A 15,341-nucleotide genomic window follows, 5' to 3' on the forward strand; every position below is an offset into this window, starting at 1 on the left:
TGACCCAATTTCCAACGCAAATGAAAAAGTCTGAGCGTGAATCAATTTGAAGCTCTTTAACTAATCATCCAAGACATGAGGTTAACACACTCTCCGCCTGCCTTCCAGAGCGGGGGTCCGCCGAGCCCACGCCGCTGAAGACCCTGCAGTGTTAATGGAAAAGGAAGGTAGATTAGCGCTGTCTGCCGTGGTATTGAAGGAGGGCCTGCTGGGACGCAGGGTGGGCATACAGCTGCACGCATCACCTCCGGCTTGGAGACGAGATGCACATAGAGGCAAAGGTTGTGACCCCTGAGACTCAGTCAGGAGCTTCAAGAATCCCACCTTCAGCAGGGGTCAGGGGGGAAACCTGTGCACACTTTAAATCTGAGAAGGTTGAAATTGGAAACTACAAATATTGATTCCTTACAGAACCACACAGAAGAGCTTTGGACATATGTAAGATTCTACACCAATTTTAAACAAAATTGATTAATACAGCTCTGGAAAAAATACATTTCTGAATCAGTTTCTCTGATTTTGCTATTTATAGGTTTATGTTTCAGTAAAGTGAACAGTGTTTTTTTTTAAATATTGTCATTTAGAGCATTTATTTGCAGAAAATGAGAAATGGCTTTCAGACCTCAAATAATGCAAAGAAAACAAGTTCATAGTCATAAAGTTTTAAGAGTTCAGAAATCAATATTTGGTGGAATAACCCTGGTTTTTAATCACAGTTTTCATGCATCCTGGCATATTCTCTTCCACCAGTCTTACACACTGCTTTTGGATAACGTTATGCCTTTACTCCTGGTGCAAAAATTCAAGCAGTTCAGCTTGGTGTGATGGCTTGTGATCATCCCATCTTCTTCTTGATCACATTCCAGATGCTTTCAATTTGGTAAAAAAAAAAAAAACTTATAATTTTGAGAACCACACTGTGAGAAGGTATTGATGGTCCCTGTATGATATTGAAGTGTTTAATAAAGTTTGTTAAAGGTCCAAATGTAATGGATCTTCCTAGACATTTATATAAAGGTTTATAAAAGCTCTAGGTTTTAGTAATTAGTACACAACTGGGACGCACCCTTAAGAGAAAGTTCCTGTTTTTAATACAGTGTCGTCTGAGGGCCCAAAGATCACCAGCATCCATTACTGACCGTCAGCCTTGTTCTTTACACACAGAGATTCCAGAAACCAGATTCTCTGTATCTCTTTGTTGATGGGCTGTAGATGGTAGGAGGTCAGTGTAATATTTAGCAGTTTAATTTTCTGACCTGATCAAGCTAAATTTAAAATTATAAAATAAGGTATAAAACTTAATAATTATTATTTTTTTCCATTCAGTATAGAGAAGAAGAAATGTGTTTTTATCCATTTTTTTCACAAACAGAATTTTAAGAAAATTTAAAAATAGTATCTTGATTTGTCCATATTTAAGGAACCATCCACAAAAGTCCTCTTTTTTTTTTACACAGAATGGATCTTAAAGGTTCTTGCACAGAATGTTCCCAAATTAACCATTTACAACACCTTTACTTTTATGAGCTGAAGTTTGTTTTGTTCTCGACACTCGCTCGTGATGGCAATCACACCAACCAGCCATAAAATGCAATTACACTCCTTCCTGTGTGTGTTTTCTGAACAGAAGCTGAGGACCTCAGTGAGGCGAGGTTAAACATTGACCCGGCCAGGCGTGCTTAAACTCCAGCGCACCAGCGCCGCGACTCGCAGTGACCTGAGATTGTCGCTCCGAAACCTTCGCTCTTCGCCAGCCTTTATTTCAGCAGCAAGCAAACCTCTGTACTGCATCCAACCCCGCCGCCTACCAGCAGACCTCCAGATATCAAAGCCGCAGACAGACAAACGGCCGATTGTGAACTTTTAAGCGGTGACCCCGGCTTAAACCTGCGACTCGTGCCTTTGCTCGCCTCTCTGTTCTGGAGCCAAAGGAAATAAGGGGTTATTGGCAGTTCAGGCATGATAAGAATCTAAGGCTGGAGTTTATGGAGAGGAAAGGTTATTTGAAGTTGAAGGAAAGGAAACTCATTAGAGGATTAAGCAAAAAGGGGAGTCAGGGCTTGGGTAGCAAGTCGGCTACTGCAGTGCAGGCGGACACGAGGGCGAGATGGAAGAGTCGGAGTTGGTCAGATAAAGCCCTGGATACATGCTGCATCTGTCCTGAAGTGAAACTGTGAAAGAAATTCCAGTATAGAGAGACAGAAGAGAACAACTGCTCAACTTGATCTACAATTTAAAAATTGGAGCATCACTTTACACCAACCAGCCAAAACATTAAAACCACTGGTGACTGGTGTTCCATTCATGGCTTACATTTAGCTGATGTTCTTATCCACAGTGACTTACAAGATCATTTCAAATGTAGTGTTAGGAGTCTTGCCCAAGGACTCTTATACTCTAGCACTTTTTCAGCAAAAGAACTCTTTTGGTTCTTGAACTAGTTCCATTCAGGATTATAAGAACCTGTGGTAATTTTAGCTAACTAGCCTGTGGTTCCACCAGTGGTGGTGAACAGAAACGATCACGGTTCACTCTAAAGAAACTAGTATTCTTCGGTTCCCACTACGAATAAACGTTTCTAGTTCTGGAACCTACTTTTTTTTTTGGTGTAAACGTGGCGAACCGGTTCAAAATTAGACTTGCTTTGCTACGTTTCATGTCGGTGGAAAAGCGCTATTTGTGCTTAAATAATCTGACAGCACTTCATCCTTCCCTCTGCTGACAACTTTTATGTAGATGCAGATTTCATTTTCCAGCAGGACTTGGCACACTGCCCACACTGCCAAAAGTACCAATTGGACTTATATAATTTTAAAATTTTCTAAGAAACAGATTTTTGAGTTTTCATTGGCTGTAAGCCATAATCATCAACAATAAAAGAAATAAAGACTTAAAATAGATCACTCTGTGTGTAATACATCTATATAATGTATGAGTTTTACATTTTAAACTGAATTACCAAAATAAAGTAACTTCTTTATTCTATTCTATATTCAATAATGTTTTTGAGATGCATTGGTATTCATAAATATTAAAGCAAACATGCTTATGAATGTGTTATAAAGCACATAAGCAGGTGCCCTTCAAATTTGCCAGTGTCACCAACAGTCCTTAATGACAAAATGCTGTACATAATCAGTCATAAAGGTTTATTCCAACAGTAGTTTTGTCTACAGTCGCCCAAAAGGAAGCACATATGGTAAAACAATCCTCATATTGAATAATCATTAAACAATTCACTTTTGATTATATATGCCAATTTCTTATTCTTTCTTTCTTTGAATCGCACGTCAACTCAATTCTCCAAATCCCCCTTGCCATCTCTTTCCTGCTATTGTTTGGGAAGAGGGAATTGGGAATTGGCAAAAGAACTTAACATTGTACCTTGAGGAGGCGAGCTTTAAGCCGTTACACACACACACCCGGGCGGCTCAAGGACGGCAATGTAATTTATGTGATTTACAGAGGAACAGACGGATGGTGCTTTAAATTAGTCGGGTTATCCTATGACTGTGGTGTCATGTTACTCTTGGAAATCTTACAAAATGTAACTTTTTTTTCTTTAATTATTATAAAATTACCCCCCCTCACAAAATATACAGTGCCTATTAAAAGTTTTCACACCTTCTCATTTAATACTGAAGTCATCCAGACTGTGATGCCGTTAACTTGTGGTTTCTGAGGCTGGTAACTCCTATAATCTTATCCTGTGCAACAGAGGTAACTCTTGGTCTTCCATTTCTGAGCTGGACCTGATGAGAGCCAGTTTCATCATTAAGTTTTGAATGGGCTGTGCAACAACACTTAAGAATAATTTCTAAGATCTTGAAATGTTTTGGATTGACTGATCTTCATTTCTTAAAGTACTTTTCTTTACTTAGTTGAGTAGTTCTTGTACCTGTAACTCTACCTCTTCACTACTTTACAACGGATGCTCTCAAACACATTAAGAGACGAGAAATTCAAGTAATTAACTATTGATGAGTTCAGCACAGCTGTTAACTGAAAGCCTGAATTCCAGGTGACTCTACCTCATAAATCTGAGACTGATAAAATCCAGCCAAGATGTGCGCTGACAACATTTTCTCAATATTTTAACTTGGAACCTAAAATAATGACATTTAATGAATTGATTGATAATTAATCAGTATTTTAAAGTACAGCAAATTGTTATTCCAAAATATTTAGACAATATGTCAGAATTAGTATAATGTCCCATGACTATTTTTTGTGCCACGCCCAATTAAACCTAAAGTATACTACACTAACCTGTGGTATACTGTGTACTGTATGTGTAGAGATTCATTAATTCTATGCATTAAATATATGATTGTGATTTCTGCCACATTCAGTTGAGCGGCAGTGTTTGCATGGACAATTCTAGCCAGATGCTGCCGGCCATGATCATTACAACCCACTGACTGCCCACTTGAACAAATGTATGTGAATGAAATGTCACATCCCTTCATAAAATTTAAATTTAACCCCCCAAAATTTGACCCCCCAAAAAATTAATAAAAACTCTTCATGCTACAGTTACAAAACACCAGACTTTGAATTTTGTGCATTTCAATATTTTATTTATATCAGTGCAAATAAAACACCAGAAAATAAACATTAAAAAATGTAAAACATTATGGTTGTCACAAGGATATCATATGAAACTGATATTTATTTATTTATTTTTTTGCTACAAATGCATTTCTTGGACGCACAGCAATTTTAACCAGTAACAGAAGAGGAAATCACACAAGAGTGACGGAAATCAAAAACCAGATGCATACTTTTTTCTCCCGAACTCTGAGCTCCAGGGCTGCATTGTAGACTGGTGATGCTTTAAATAACCATCAATTCATGATTTAAAAAATAAAATACTTTAAGACTTGACATTTCCCATTCCCGGTACTGATACACAGGTGCTTCCCATGCATCTGCATGCAACAGGTAGCAGTGTAGAGATCAGACGTAGCACGACGTGTCGCAGAACAAAGATTATCATTAGCTCACAACATAGAGACATGCAAAAAAGAGTAGCTCATCCTCTGTCATTTTATGTACATTATTACATAGATAGCATATTTACAATCCAAGACAATAAAAACTAGCTTTTTTTTTTTAACAATACAAAATAGTAATCTTTCATCATGAAAGCACTATTTACACAAACGTATCTAACCATTGTCAAAACATATCCATCGTACAGAAGAGAGATGGAATAAAACAGTCTATATATGATTATGTTTTTAAGACTGTGTGGTTAATGGGGACTTTAAGCCCAAAGTGGACCTGGAAAGGAAACGGAAAAACGGGACTATAAATGGAATCTTATCGCTCGAACAGACTTCACAGGTTCTCGTCACAGTAAACCGTCAGCTTCACATGATACTATCTCTCTAGAACTGACCAATGCAGGCTGGTACCCACTTACAGATGAGTCATTATATCAAACGGGTGCCATTTGAATCCGAAATGTTGAGGTTTAATGAGACACATTGAGCACAGACTGTGTGCCCAGGTGTCACAGAAAGTGCCAAAAGATTAAAGCTATTCATTCTAGTGTTCTGGTTAACAGAATATGAGGAGAAATATTAATATTGGTTCCTCTGAATGTAAGGGAGTTTTTTTTGCTACTGTTGTCAACGCAACAACTCATAAGAGGCGTAGACCCGTTTTTCTCTGTAAAGCTCCTTTATGACAACATCTGTTATAAAAGGTGCTATATAAATATAATTGAATTAGATTGAATTCGATTGAAATAAAAAGTAAAATTCTATTTTAAACTTTTGCAAAAAAATTACTTTTTCAAAGGTTTTTATTTTCAAGATCATACTGTGTGTGTCTTTGTTTAAACAGAATAAATATAATTCAAACCCTAATTTGAACCTTATTTGTTATTTGTGCATCCTTTAATTATTTGTACATTTACCACCTCTTCACATTAAAACTTTCTTTTTATGTTTTGTGGATAAATAACTCACGTACTGTTGCTTTAAAAGGCATCAGAGACGGGAAATTACATCATTGATTTTTTTTTTTTTTTGGGAAAGGCCAGAAACAATAAAATAAAATTTTTGAAGTTTTTAAGAACTTATTGGTTTGTTGGTTTGTTTTGTTAGACAGGGTTCATAAAGCTCAACCCCCGCCACCCCATAATGCAAAAAAAGAGAAGAAAACTGTCACACTGTCAAACATGACAGAAATTATGCTCCCAATTAATTAGGTAATAAAATAAAAAAGTTATCAAATAAATAGCTGTGGTCATTTTAGATAAGACTAGATTAGTTATCACCCCGTCACATTATCTGCAAATGTGGCTCCCATATCTGAAACAGATTAATATTAATAAGATAAGATTTTCTGTCTTAGATCAGAAAATATAAACACATGTTTTAACTTTTTTCTTCGAATTTAGAAAAATGCACTGTAGAAATGGCACCCTTTTATAGAATGACTCAAACATAGAGGGGTCACAGGGGGCATAGCGACTTTTCAAAAATGTATATTTGACACCATAAGCCTGTGAAATGCTACATATACTGTATGTATATAAAATACAAAACAATGAATGATACAAAACTGTAAAAAGATACTTTTGACAGCTAAAAATATGACACTCAAGTTTTCTTTATCCATGCCTTAAACACCAAACAACACCTACAGATTCATTCCTGATGAAAAATATTAAAGCACTGTAAATTGGACATAGCTTACAAGGGGTGTTCACTTTGCCTGCAATGTCTTCCCGTATATAAAACCTCATTATAGACACTTTTTACTGGGCTCAACTCTTTTTGTAGCTCATCAAGCAAGTTATCAGTTACCTCAGTCAGAATAGGATAGAACAGCCTGACTGGGACCTCACAAGTTACAGGTATGTTACATTACCTTACTTTACTGTACTTACTGCTGTGGCATGACGTGCAAATGCCACGAACACATGAGATGCAGCTTTGTGCTTATCACTGTACTTTGACTGTACTTAATTTAGCCTCGGAAAACTGGAATACCTTCCCGCTTAGATAGAAATAAATATAAATCTAGCTGTAACATTTCAGAGTCATCAATAATAAGCGTAATCATGTTCTTCATAAACATTTTAGATGTAGAAGAGGAGGCAGCTTTTGATGATTTTTATGATTTTTTTTTTTTTGTGTGCAGGACAGAGAAATATGACCCGCGTGAAACATACTTCAAAGGATGCCTGCAGTCAAACAAATAAACCAGAACTGGAGATAATACATAAAACTTGACATATCTCCAACATAAATCATCTCGCAAAAAGCGATGTGGGATCAAATACGATGATAGAGGTGATATTACCGGTTGTTACAGATGTCAGATTTTGGATCAGCTTGCATCATCAAAATCTGTCACATCTGTCGGGTGATGTTTAAAAAACATAATACAAAATAAATCAAAATCTAACCAATAAAAGTAGCTTGCGCTCATTTATCAAACAAATCTCAGTCTTTGGCAGTTCAGATTCACAATTTTTGTAATGAGCCATTAAGGTGCTCGCTACCGTTACTATGTCTCTCGCTGTGGATGGGAGAGCGCTGTATAGTGCTCAGTCTGTGCTCATGGTACCTGCTGTCAGTGAAAGGCTCTTCTTTAACTGTAACCCCACAGTGTGTCCTTTGCACGTGATCCTGCATCTCCTTTCTGAGCTGGCCGTTCCCTCTCTGAAGCATATAGTACAATATAGGATTAGACCTTGTTAGAGGTGGAGAATCAGGTCTGGATTCACTTTTGGAATCCCCACCCATCGCCCACCTTGGTGAGCTTTCCGTCTCTTTTTTCACAGGTGTGGAACTGGGTCGAGGAGAGCCCTTAGGCCAGGGTGACCCCTGGGTGCTGTTTCCTGGTGGGGAAGAGAGTGGTTTGAGATTACCAGGCCCTGAGTTAAGAGTCTGGGGGAACCACGGAAAGTTCACGAGTTCAGAATTGTAACTGGGATGAGTGAAGTTCCCATTGGCTTTGCAGTGCGGCTGAGGGAGGAAAGGGCTGGGGGTCCCTCGAGGCTGAGAGAGCTCTTTCAGACAGTTGTCTGACAAAAGGAGCTGCTTCAAAACATTGAAGCCTTGGCTGTCTCTCGTGGGAGCTTTCCCCACCGGACCCTTGATGAAAGAGTCCTCTTCTTTCGGGCTCAGTAGCCGTCTGCTGCTGCGTTCCTCGGGTGTTCCCGACACCGGGCGCTCGCTCACAGTATCCAGCGGTCTCTGGCAGAGTTCGTTGCTGAGGTGTTCGGCCAGCTCCAAGCAGAGTTTCCTCTTTTTAGGAAGCGGCCCCTGATAATCCAGCTGCTCCTCTTTCACTGTGCTCACATGTGGCTCAGTACGTGGACTCGAGTGATAGGTAGTGCTCTGCTGCTTCAACAGCTGACTGAGAAGGCCATACTTAGCGGCGGCTTCCGTGGGACAGTCCTCCGCTTTGACATTGTCATGTGCTTTAGCAAGGGGACTCTGTCTCTCATGTCCCGACCTCCACCAGCGTCCTCCATCATCAGAGCTGTCTGAAAGAAGACTCTCCTCTCCTGGCTCTGTTTTGATCTTAATGTTCAATGATGGTCCGTTTGAGCAGTCAGAGATGACAGAGGCCCCTGTAGGCCTTTCAAAAGCTCCAGTGGCTGCCTCTGTGCTTCTCCTCCCACTGGATTTCTCCTTGTGGGAGGCATTGCCCAGCAGTAACTGCAGTACGTTGCGCCTCTCCAGGAGGTTCTCAATTTGCATGGATGCTGGAGGTGACCGCTCCTGTCCAAATAGTGTGAAAGTGGTAGGGGGAGGTTCAAACAAAGGAGTTTTGTTCCTCTTGACTGGAGGAACTAGCCCATCAAGAAGAGACTGAGGCCGATCTACTTCAAGTTCTGGGCTTTGCCTTTTGTTCGCTGGCCTGTGGGTTTGCAAAGGAGGCGAAGGGGATGGGTTTTGTAAACCACACTGAGCCAGATTTTGTAATAGCTTACTGGCACTAAATGCAGGCTCCGTCTTTTCATTGGTGTGATTTTTAGACTTGCACAGGTCCATTGGACTGTTCTGAACAATGGGAGATGAGTAAGAGTAAGGGGAAGGAGTGTTACTCGTATCTTCACTCAGAGAGAAAGTGGAGAGACCACCACCTGTCAGCCGCTCGAGAGCATTCTGGGTCCTGCTCTCCTCCAGTGTGCCAAGCCGTTTAAGTGGGCCTCTGGCCATGTTGCTCAGGGTTGCGTCATGCTGCAAATCTGGATTATCTGCAATTTTGTTTACCTTCTCGTTATTTTTGCGGTCCAACAGTAACTGCATGAGGGTGACCTTATGATGGGATTTCATGTCTGGGCTCATTTCCAGCTCCCTGGCCTCAGGGACCTTTGGCCCGGGAGTCTCCGGCTTCCACTTGTTTAGAAGAGTTTCTGTAAGCTTGTCCAAAGATGAAGCAGAGGAGGGGGGCTCTGACTTTTGGCTGGAAACTCGGCTCCTCATTGAGAGGTCAATAGGGGAGCAGCTGGAGTAGCAGCTCTCTGCGTCACTACTGTCTTTGGTCAAGCTGTTCTCCTGGTTGGAATACTCGCTGTCGGACTGATGGGAAGAGGCTTGGCTAGGAGGGGCGGCGCAGTCATCCTCCAGATGCCCGTTCTTGGTGAGATTCTTTTGGGAGTTGTGGTTGTTGAGGAGGAGCAGGAGCAAGCTGCTGCAGTTCTGCGGAGGCCTACTGCTGGGTCTGTCAAAGGGGCGTTTCTCTTTAGGGAGCTGGGGAGAGGGCCGAGGGGAGCTGGTGGATACATTTTGATTTGGGGTCAGGGAAGGGCTCCTCTTGCTGGAATTTAATGGTGGTGAGGGGAGTGCTCCGTTTAGGGCATTTAAGGAGCTTAGCATGTCTGGGGCAATCAACGACTCTCTCGGTCTCTTATCCATCGTTTGCTGCGTAGCGATGGCTGCCAGCCTCTCGCTGGCTGTTCGGCCAGATAATTGTGCTTTTAAGGCCTGCTCTCGGGAATATTGCTGCAGATGGGCTTCACTGGAGAGCAGCAACGCCAACTGACTACAGGCCACGCTGGGCTTAGGGGAAGAGGCAGGACTGGACCTGTTCTTTACAAGAGTGGCCACAGCTTTTAAGCGCTCTGCACAGGACATGGAGTCAGTCGCAGAGCTCTGTGAGTTGCGAGGGGACTCTGAGCGCCGGTCTTGGCTGTTACGGCGACTGTAAGGCACGGTGTTGTGGTTCTGTTGCTTGTTTTTCCTCATTAGACCTTTGAGGCGACTAGAGGCGGTACAGAAGCCCTGGAAGGTGTCCTTGTCAGCGGGAGCACTCTCATTGCTCTCTCCATCAAGCTGTTTGTTGCTCTGGGTGATGCACTGTGACATGGCCACGGTCTGTAGGCGCGAGCTAAAGGACTGGAGCAGAGAGGCCAGCAGTGTGCTCTCTCCCTGTGAAGAACTATCCAGGGCTGCTTTATGGTGTTCCTTGACCTGCCCGTTCACTTGCCCCATGGGAGCGTCTTTTTTCCTCTCTTTCTCTACCTCACTCCAAGCCCCTGAACGCAACAATCTGGCCTTTTTAAGGTGCTGGGAGGATGCTCCAGGGGGGCTGCCTTTCTCTGGTGGGCTCGAGCCATGATTGGGTAGCTGAATGCCCCTGGTCCCCTGGTTTCCAGGCTCCCCATCATTGTTGCCAGCCTCTGATCTCCTTGTTGCTGTGGGACCAGGCCCAGACGCCACCTGATGCATTAGTAAACCTTCCAGATAAGTTAAAACAGCTGAATCCTGGTGTGTCTCAGGGCCAGGCTCCTCCCCATGAGTCATGTTCAATAGTAGGCTCCCCTTGTGTGATTGTTGACAACTACTGAAAATGTCTTAGTGACTGCTGTGCCATGGATGAACAGTGCAGAAACGTCTAGGAGGGTGCTGAGAGGTCCGCTCACACTGTTTTACGTGAAAAAGCATTTGGGGCTCGAAATGCCATCATAGGGCAACCCAGCTGGCATTCTTGTGTTTCTGTGTCAAAACGACTAAACCCACGCAGCTCTGGAGTAGGCTTAGGAGAACAGCTAGCAGGGAGTCAGCAGGAGCACTCCACCACTCTGCTGAAGCATTCCATCCTGCTGGATGTTTGGGATGTCCGTCACAAAGCCCAAGGGGCTTTCTGTAGTCTTTCTATTCCCTTGTTCTTCAGCTCGGGCCACACGGGACCTGCAGCAGAGAGAGAGAGAACAGCATGAATTTTATGAGTTCTACATGAATACACATGACTACAAATGGGACTATACTGGTCCATTTTTTGTTTATTCTGTTACATAAGACACTTTTTGGCTAAGGTAAATGTACTTTACTTTCTTCAGTTTTGGCTAGTGTTAAAAAAAAAAACATTCATATAATCTTTTGAATTTGTTTGACAAATACATTTACATTACATTGATGGGACAACAGAACCTGCTACCAACAGAATCTTTTCTGTGTGAAAATGTGCACCCGCAAACAGGGTATAGGATTATTGTCTGCATTTGAGGATTAACTTGACATACAGCAGGGCTCTATAGATAAATTTATTTGAATGATATCAGTAATTCCTAGCAAAAACACTCCTCTCTGCGTAGGCACATCACGCTACGACACTCGGCAGCAAACCTCTCGGTAAATGTGTCTCTGCTTGCTCTCACATGTGAAGAGCTTTTGAGCACTGTGCTTCTCATCACACATGCAGTCGATCATTTCCGAGGATTATCCCCACACATGCACTCAAGGCACGGCTCACGCGACTCTGCACTACCCCTCCACATGCTGGAGGGGAGGCTTTGCGTTGACCTCGTACTGCATTTTTTATTTTTTTTTTAGTTTTATGTAATATGTGAAAGGTTGTGATTCCAGAAAGGTAAAAAGGCTTGATTTGCAGGCTGCCAAGATTTTAATTCATGGCAAAATCTGTATCGAGATTTACACATCTACAGCCACCCACTAGAGTCTTCACAAATTTAGGATACAAGATATCTAGTTCATTATTTACTACACTAAATCCTGTTGTTTCAAAATTGTACTGGGCACATCTTGAGGTTGGTTTAGTAGTGTGGTAAACATCAACACTTACTTCCTTATGGCAGACGAGGGTATGAATTTACAGATAACAATAAAATGGCGTGCATCAACATGACTATTTGCCAAAAGTCATACATGCCAAGACTACTTTAATAAATTACAAAACAAAAAACAAAAAAAACTGATGAGTGGTTGTTCCCTGGTGGTCCTCGATTGAGGGACAGAGTAGTCTTTTAATATAGTAGTACTTTTAAAAGGCCAGAGAGCTGCATTCAAGGGCCTGGAGAGAAAAAGAAAAAACACAAAAGAAAGATACCCCCCATGGTGGCAGGTAACTTTAGTGTGTGGCATGGGCTACATTCAGCAAATAGTGGCAACTAGGAGAAGAGGGTCTGGGACCTGAAGGAGGCTGGTTCAATTTCCTGCCCTTGAGGTTCCCCAATGCTCCCACTCCCTAAATTTCTCCCTGCATACTGTAGTGGCTGCCCATTGCTCTGGGAGTGTGCTCATATGGCCTTATTATTTACTGGAATGAATGTGTACATGTTGCTAAGGCTGTTTTAAATGGCAGAGACTATATTCTTTAGTACTACACTGCAATGGCATTTTTAAATGTTATGTTCTTCCAAAAGTGCATATTTACAGAAGGTCTACCTCACAAACTAGCAAACTAGCAAGCAAGCAAGCGTAAATGAACAAAATACCCTCTAAGGAATTATCGTTGGTAGACTTGGATATAGACTTTTTTCTTTAATTTATCAGCGTCAAACACAGATGTGTTTTGTCAGCGCGATCTGGCCGGCAGAGGCGAAAACAGCCTTGCTGAGTGGCTGTGTTGACTGCTCTGACAGTAGCTGTAACAGTAGAGAGATGTGAAGCCCAGTGGTGTGCGGCGCGATCCCTCCCTCATCCGGCCTCCTATCTCGCACTTGACTGTGTGGCAGTCTCCGAGCGGTCAGTAGATAAAAAGAGAAGAGGTCATCCCCCTCTGCCTCGCCTCCTGCTCAGCAGTCACTTTCCTCTAAAGCCAGTGTCACACAGAGACAGTATACACAGTGCATACACCTTCAGCCACAGGCTACGGGATGCCATGAGATATAGCTACTCCTCTCTCGCTCCGATTCTCTCTCACATTCACACTCGCGCGCACACACACTGTGTCAACTCAATGGGAAAGCTCTGCCTAAAAGAGGCCTGACATCTCTGCGTGTGGTGTCTCGCTGGAATAAGGTGTGCTGTGTTAAAGCGGAGCGGAGAGCCAAAAAAGGAGGCTGAAAAGACAAGACATTATTTAGGTGGAAGTGGACAAGACATTATTTAACCGCTAGACGTGTTTTGGGAGTAAAACGCCGAGCACTTAGATGAAGTGTATCTTCTTCCTGACACATACCAAGTGCGTGTTTAGCACCAACACTCTTCTCGGCCTGGCATTAGCTGGTTCTGGAGGTGTGAAAGGCCCTTCGGATTGAAGCTGGCTGTCATCAGTCTCTAACACTCCGCCTGGCAGTGGCTTGGCAAGGCTGGCAGGTGTAAAGAGGAGAGGGGGGGCAGGAGGGAGGAGGAGAGACCTGGTGCACCTGTCAGGCTGTGGCTCCACAGGGCTACAGCATCACAGCTCACACTCTGTCAAATAGCATGACACTGCCAGTGGCTGTGCACTCGCAGACCCTGGACCTGATCCCTGTCAGCTCCGGCTCCACAAACAGCCCTCACTTCCCACTGTCAGGGCCACAGCCACAAAGGTTAATTAATACAGAGCACTCCACCTTCCCCCGAGTGCCATTCAGTTGCCAGAGACTGTCTTATCCTTCAAGTTGTCCTGCCCCGGGTACCGGCGTTAACACGTTGGGAGCGGACTTGTGAGAAAAAGAGGCTTGATGATGACCTGCAGGCACCGCAACAGCTTTCAACAGAGCAGTCAGCAAACCAGCGCTAACGAAATACATCCTTTTAGTCACTGTTCAGTATTAGCATTACCTTGCTGTAAAACTACAGAAGCAGGCTGGCTATAGACAGGGCTGAATGTCTGATCGGGGGACTCTGCCGTTAACCTTGACAGGCTTCACACACGGTTTCATTTCACGCAGATCAAGAAAGGTTAGCCAAAACCAACACGAAGGCTCGAAAAATAACACAGACAAGGAGGAAATCTGATTAATGAATTAGTTAATTAATTAACTGACCGATTCATTAATTCACACCGGCCAGATCAGTCTCAGTTTCGAGGGGGCTATTCTAATAGGCTGACCCATATTTGACAACAACAAAAGACACCCAGCTAAAACAGGACCATCTGACGTCTCCTACTAATCTTAATGGGCAGGATTAAGTAGTGCTGGGCGATATAACGATATCGATTTGTTTCGCGATAATTTTTCCCTCGATGACGATGATAAGCCTGTGCAATAGAATTCGATAAACATTCATTTCCATTTCCGTCTAAGTGGCGCGGCAAACAACGAAAACACAACGTGTAATCAATCCAGAAGACGCTGGAGCAAATTAATAAATAGTTAAGAAAATTGTAATAGTTATTCTCATGCATGCAACAAAAAACCCTAAAGAATAGTGGAGTATGGCCCGACACACGCAAACAACCATAGTGTTTGTACTTTGGGAATAAACGGCCGCACTGTTCAGCACGTTTTAAATAAATTTTAAGTAAATTTTAAGCACTAAATGTAATTAATTCAATTTATATTAGGACCTCGGGGCAGGTGCTGCAAAAATGTGTATGTGGGGCGCAGATTAAAGGAAGAGGTTTTTTTGCGGAGCGGTAACAGGACAAAAACACCTTAAGAATGATGTCTAAATGACTTTCCTCTAATCTAATATAATTTAACATGGTTTAAGGATATAAAATAATTTCTAAACAAACGAACTTTTTAATATTGAGCTTATGGCCCAAGTGCAAAAACACAAAATCATTTATCATTTAGATTATCTGCCTGAACGCGAGCCCGAACCCGAGCTTGAACGCCAGCCTGACTCAGGCGCTGCATGAACTCGGGCCGGTCGAGAACACCGCTTTCCTCTCAGATTAGGCGGAAGAAAATGGTCTTTTTTTTAATGTAACAAATCACACTGTGATTTTTGTGATATTTCCCCAATTACAGCTCAGCTGCGCGTTTAAAGCTCAACGCATGAATTAATCGGTGCGCTGTGCGCCGCGCGTGCTCGCGGGGGATTTGACGCGTCTGTCAAGCAAGTTAATGGACCGTTTTGGGGGCAGAGATTAAGAAGTACAGCAGGTACATCTCAGATTTGTAGTTTAATGCTCTACTAAATTACTGGCTTTAAAACTGGCTCATGATATGGTCGGTTCTGGCTGGATTT

At 42.5% G+C, this 15,341-nt stretch overlaps 1 protein-coding gene across 2 annotated transcripts in view; it reads right to left on the reverse strand.

The window, feature by feature from the left end:
* Positions 1-6,176: 6,176 nt before the first annotated feature.
* Positions 6,177-15,341, reverse strand: part of nrip1b (nuclear receptor interacting protein 1b) — a 38,902-nt gene continuing 29,737 nt past the window's right edge. For both annotated transcript variants that reach the window (XM_007244747.4, XM_007244746.3), the window contains exon 2: positions 6,177-11,165. In XM_007244747.4, the coding sequence (XP_007244809.3) occupies positions 7,485-10,778 (3,294 nt within the window). In that variant the 5' untranslated portion in view covers positions 10,779-11,165 and the 3' untranslated portion in view covers positions 6,177-7,484. The remainder of the gene's footprint in view (positions 11,166-15,341) is intronic.

This window comes from Astyanax mexicanus, chromosome 20, assembly GCF_023375975.1.
Source record: "Astyanax mexicanus isolate ESR-SI-001 chromosome 20, AstMex3_surface, whole genome shotgun sequence".
In the NCBI taxonomy this organism is placed as follows: domain Eukaryota; kingdom Metazoa; phylum Chordata; class Actinopteri; order Characiformes; family Acestrorhamphidae; genus Astyanax; species Astyanax mexicanus.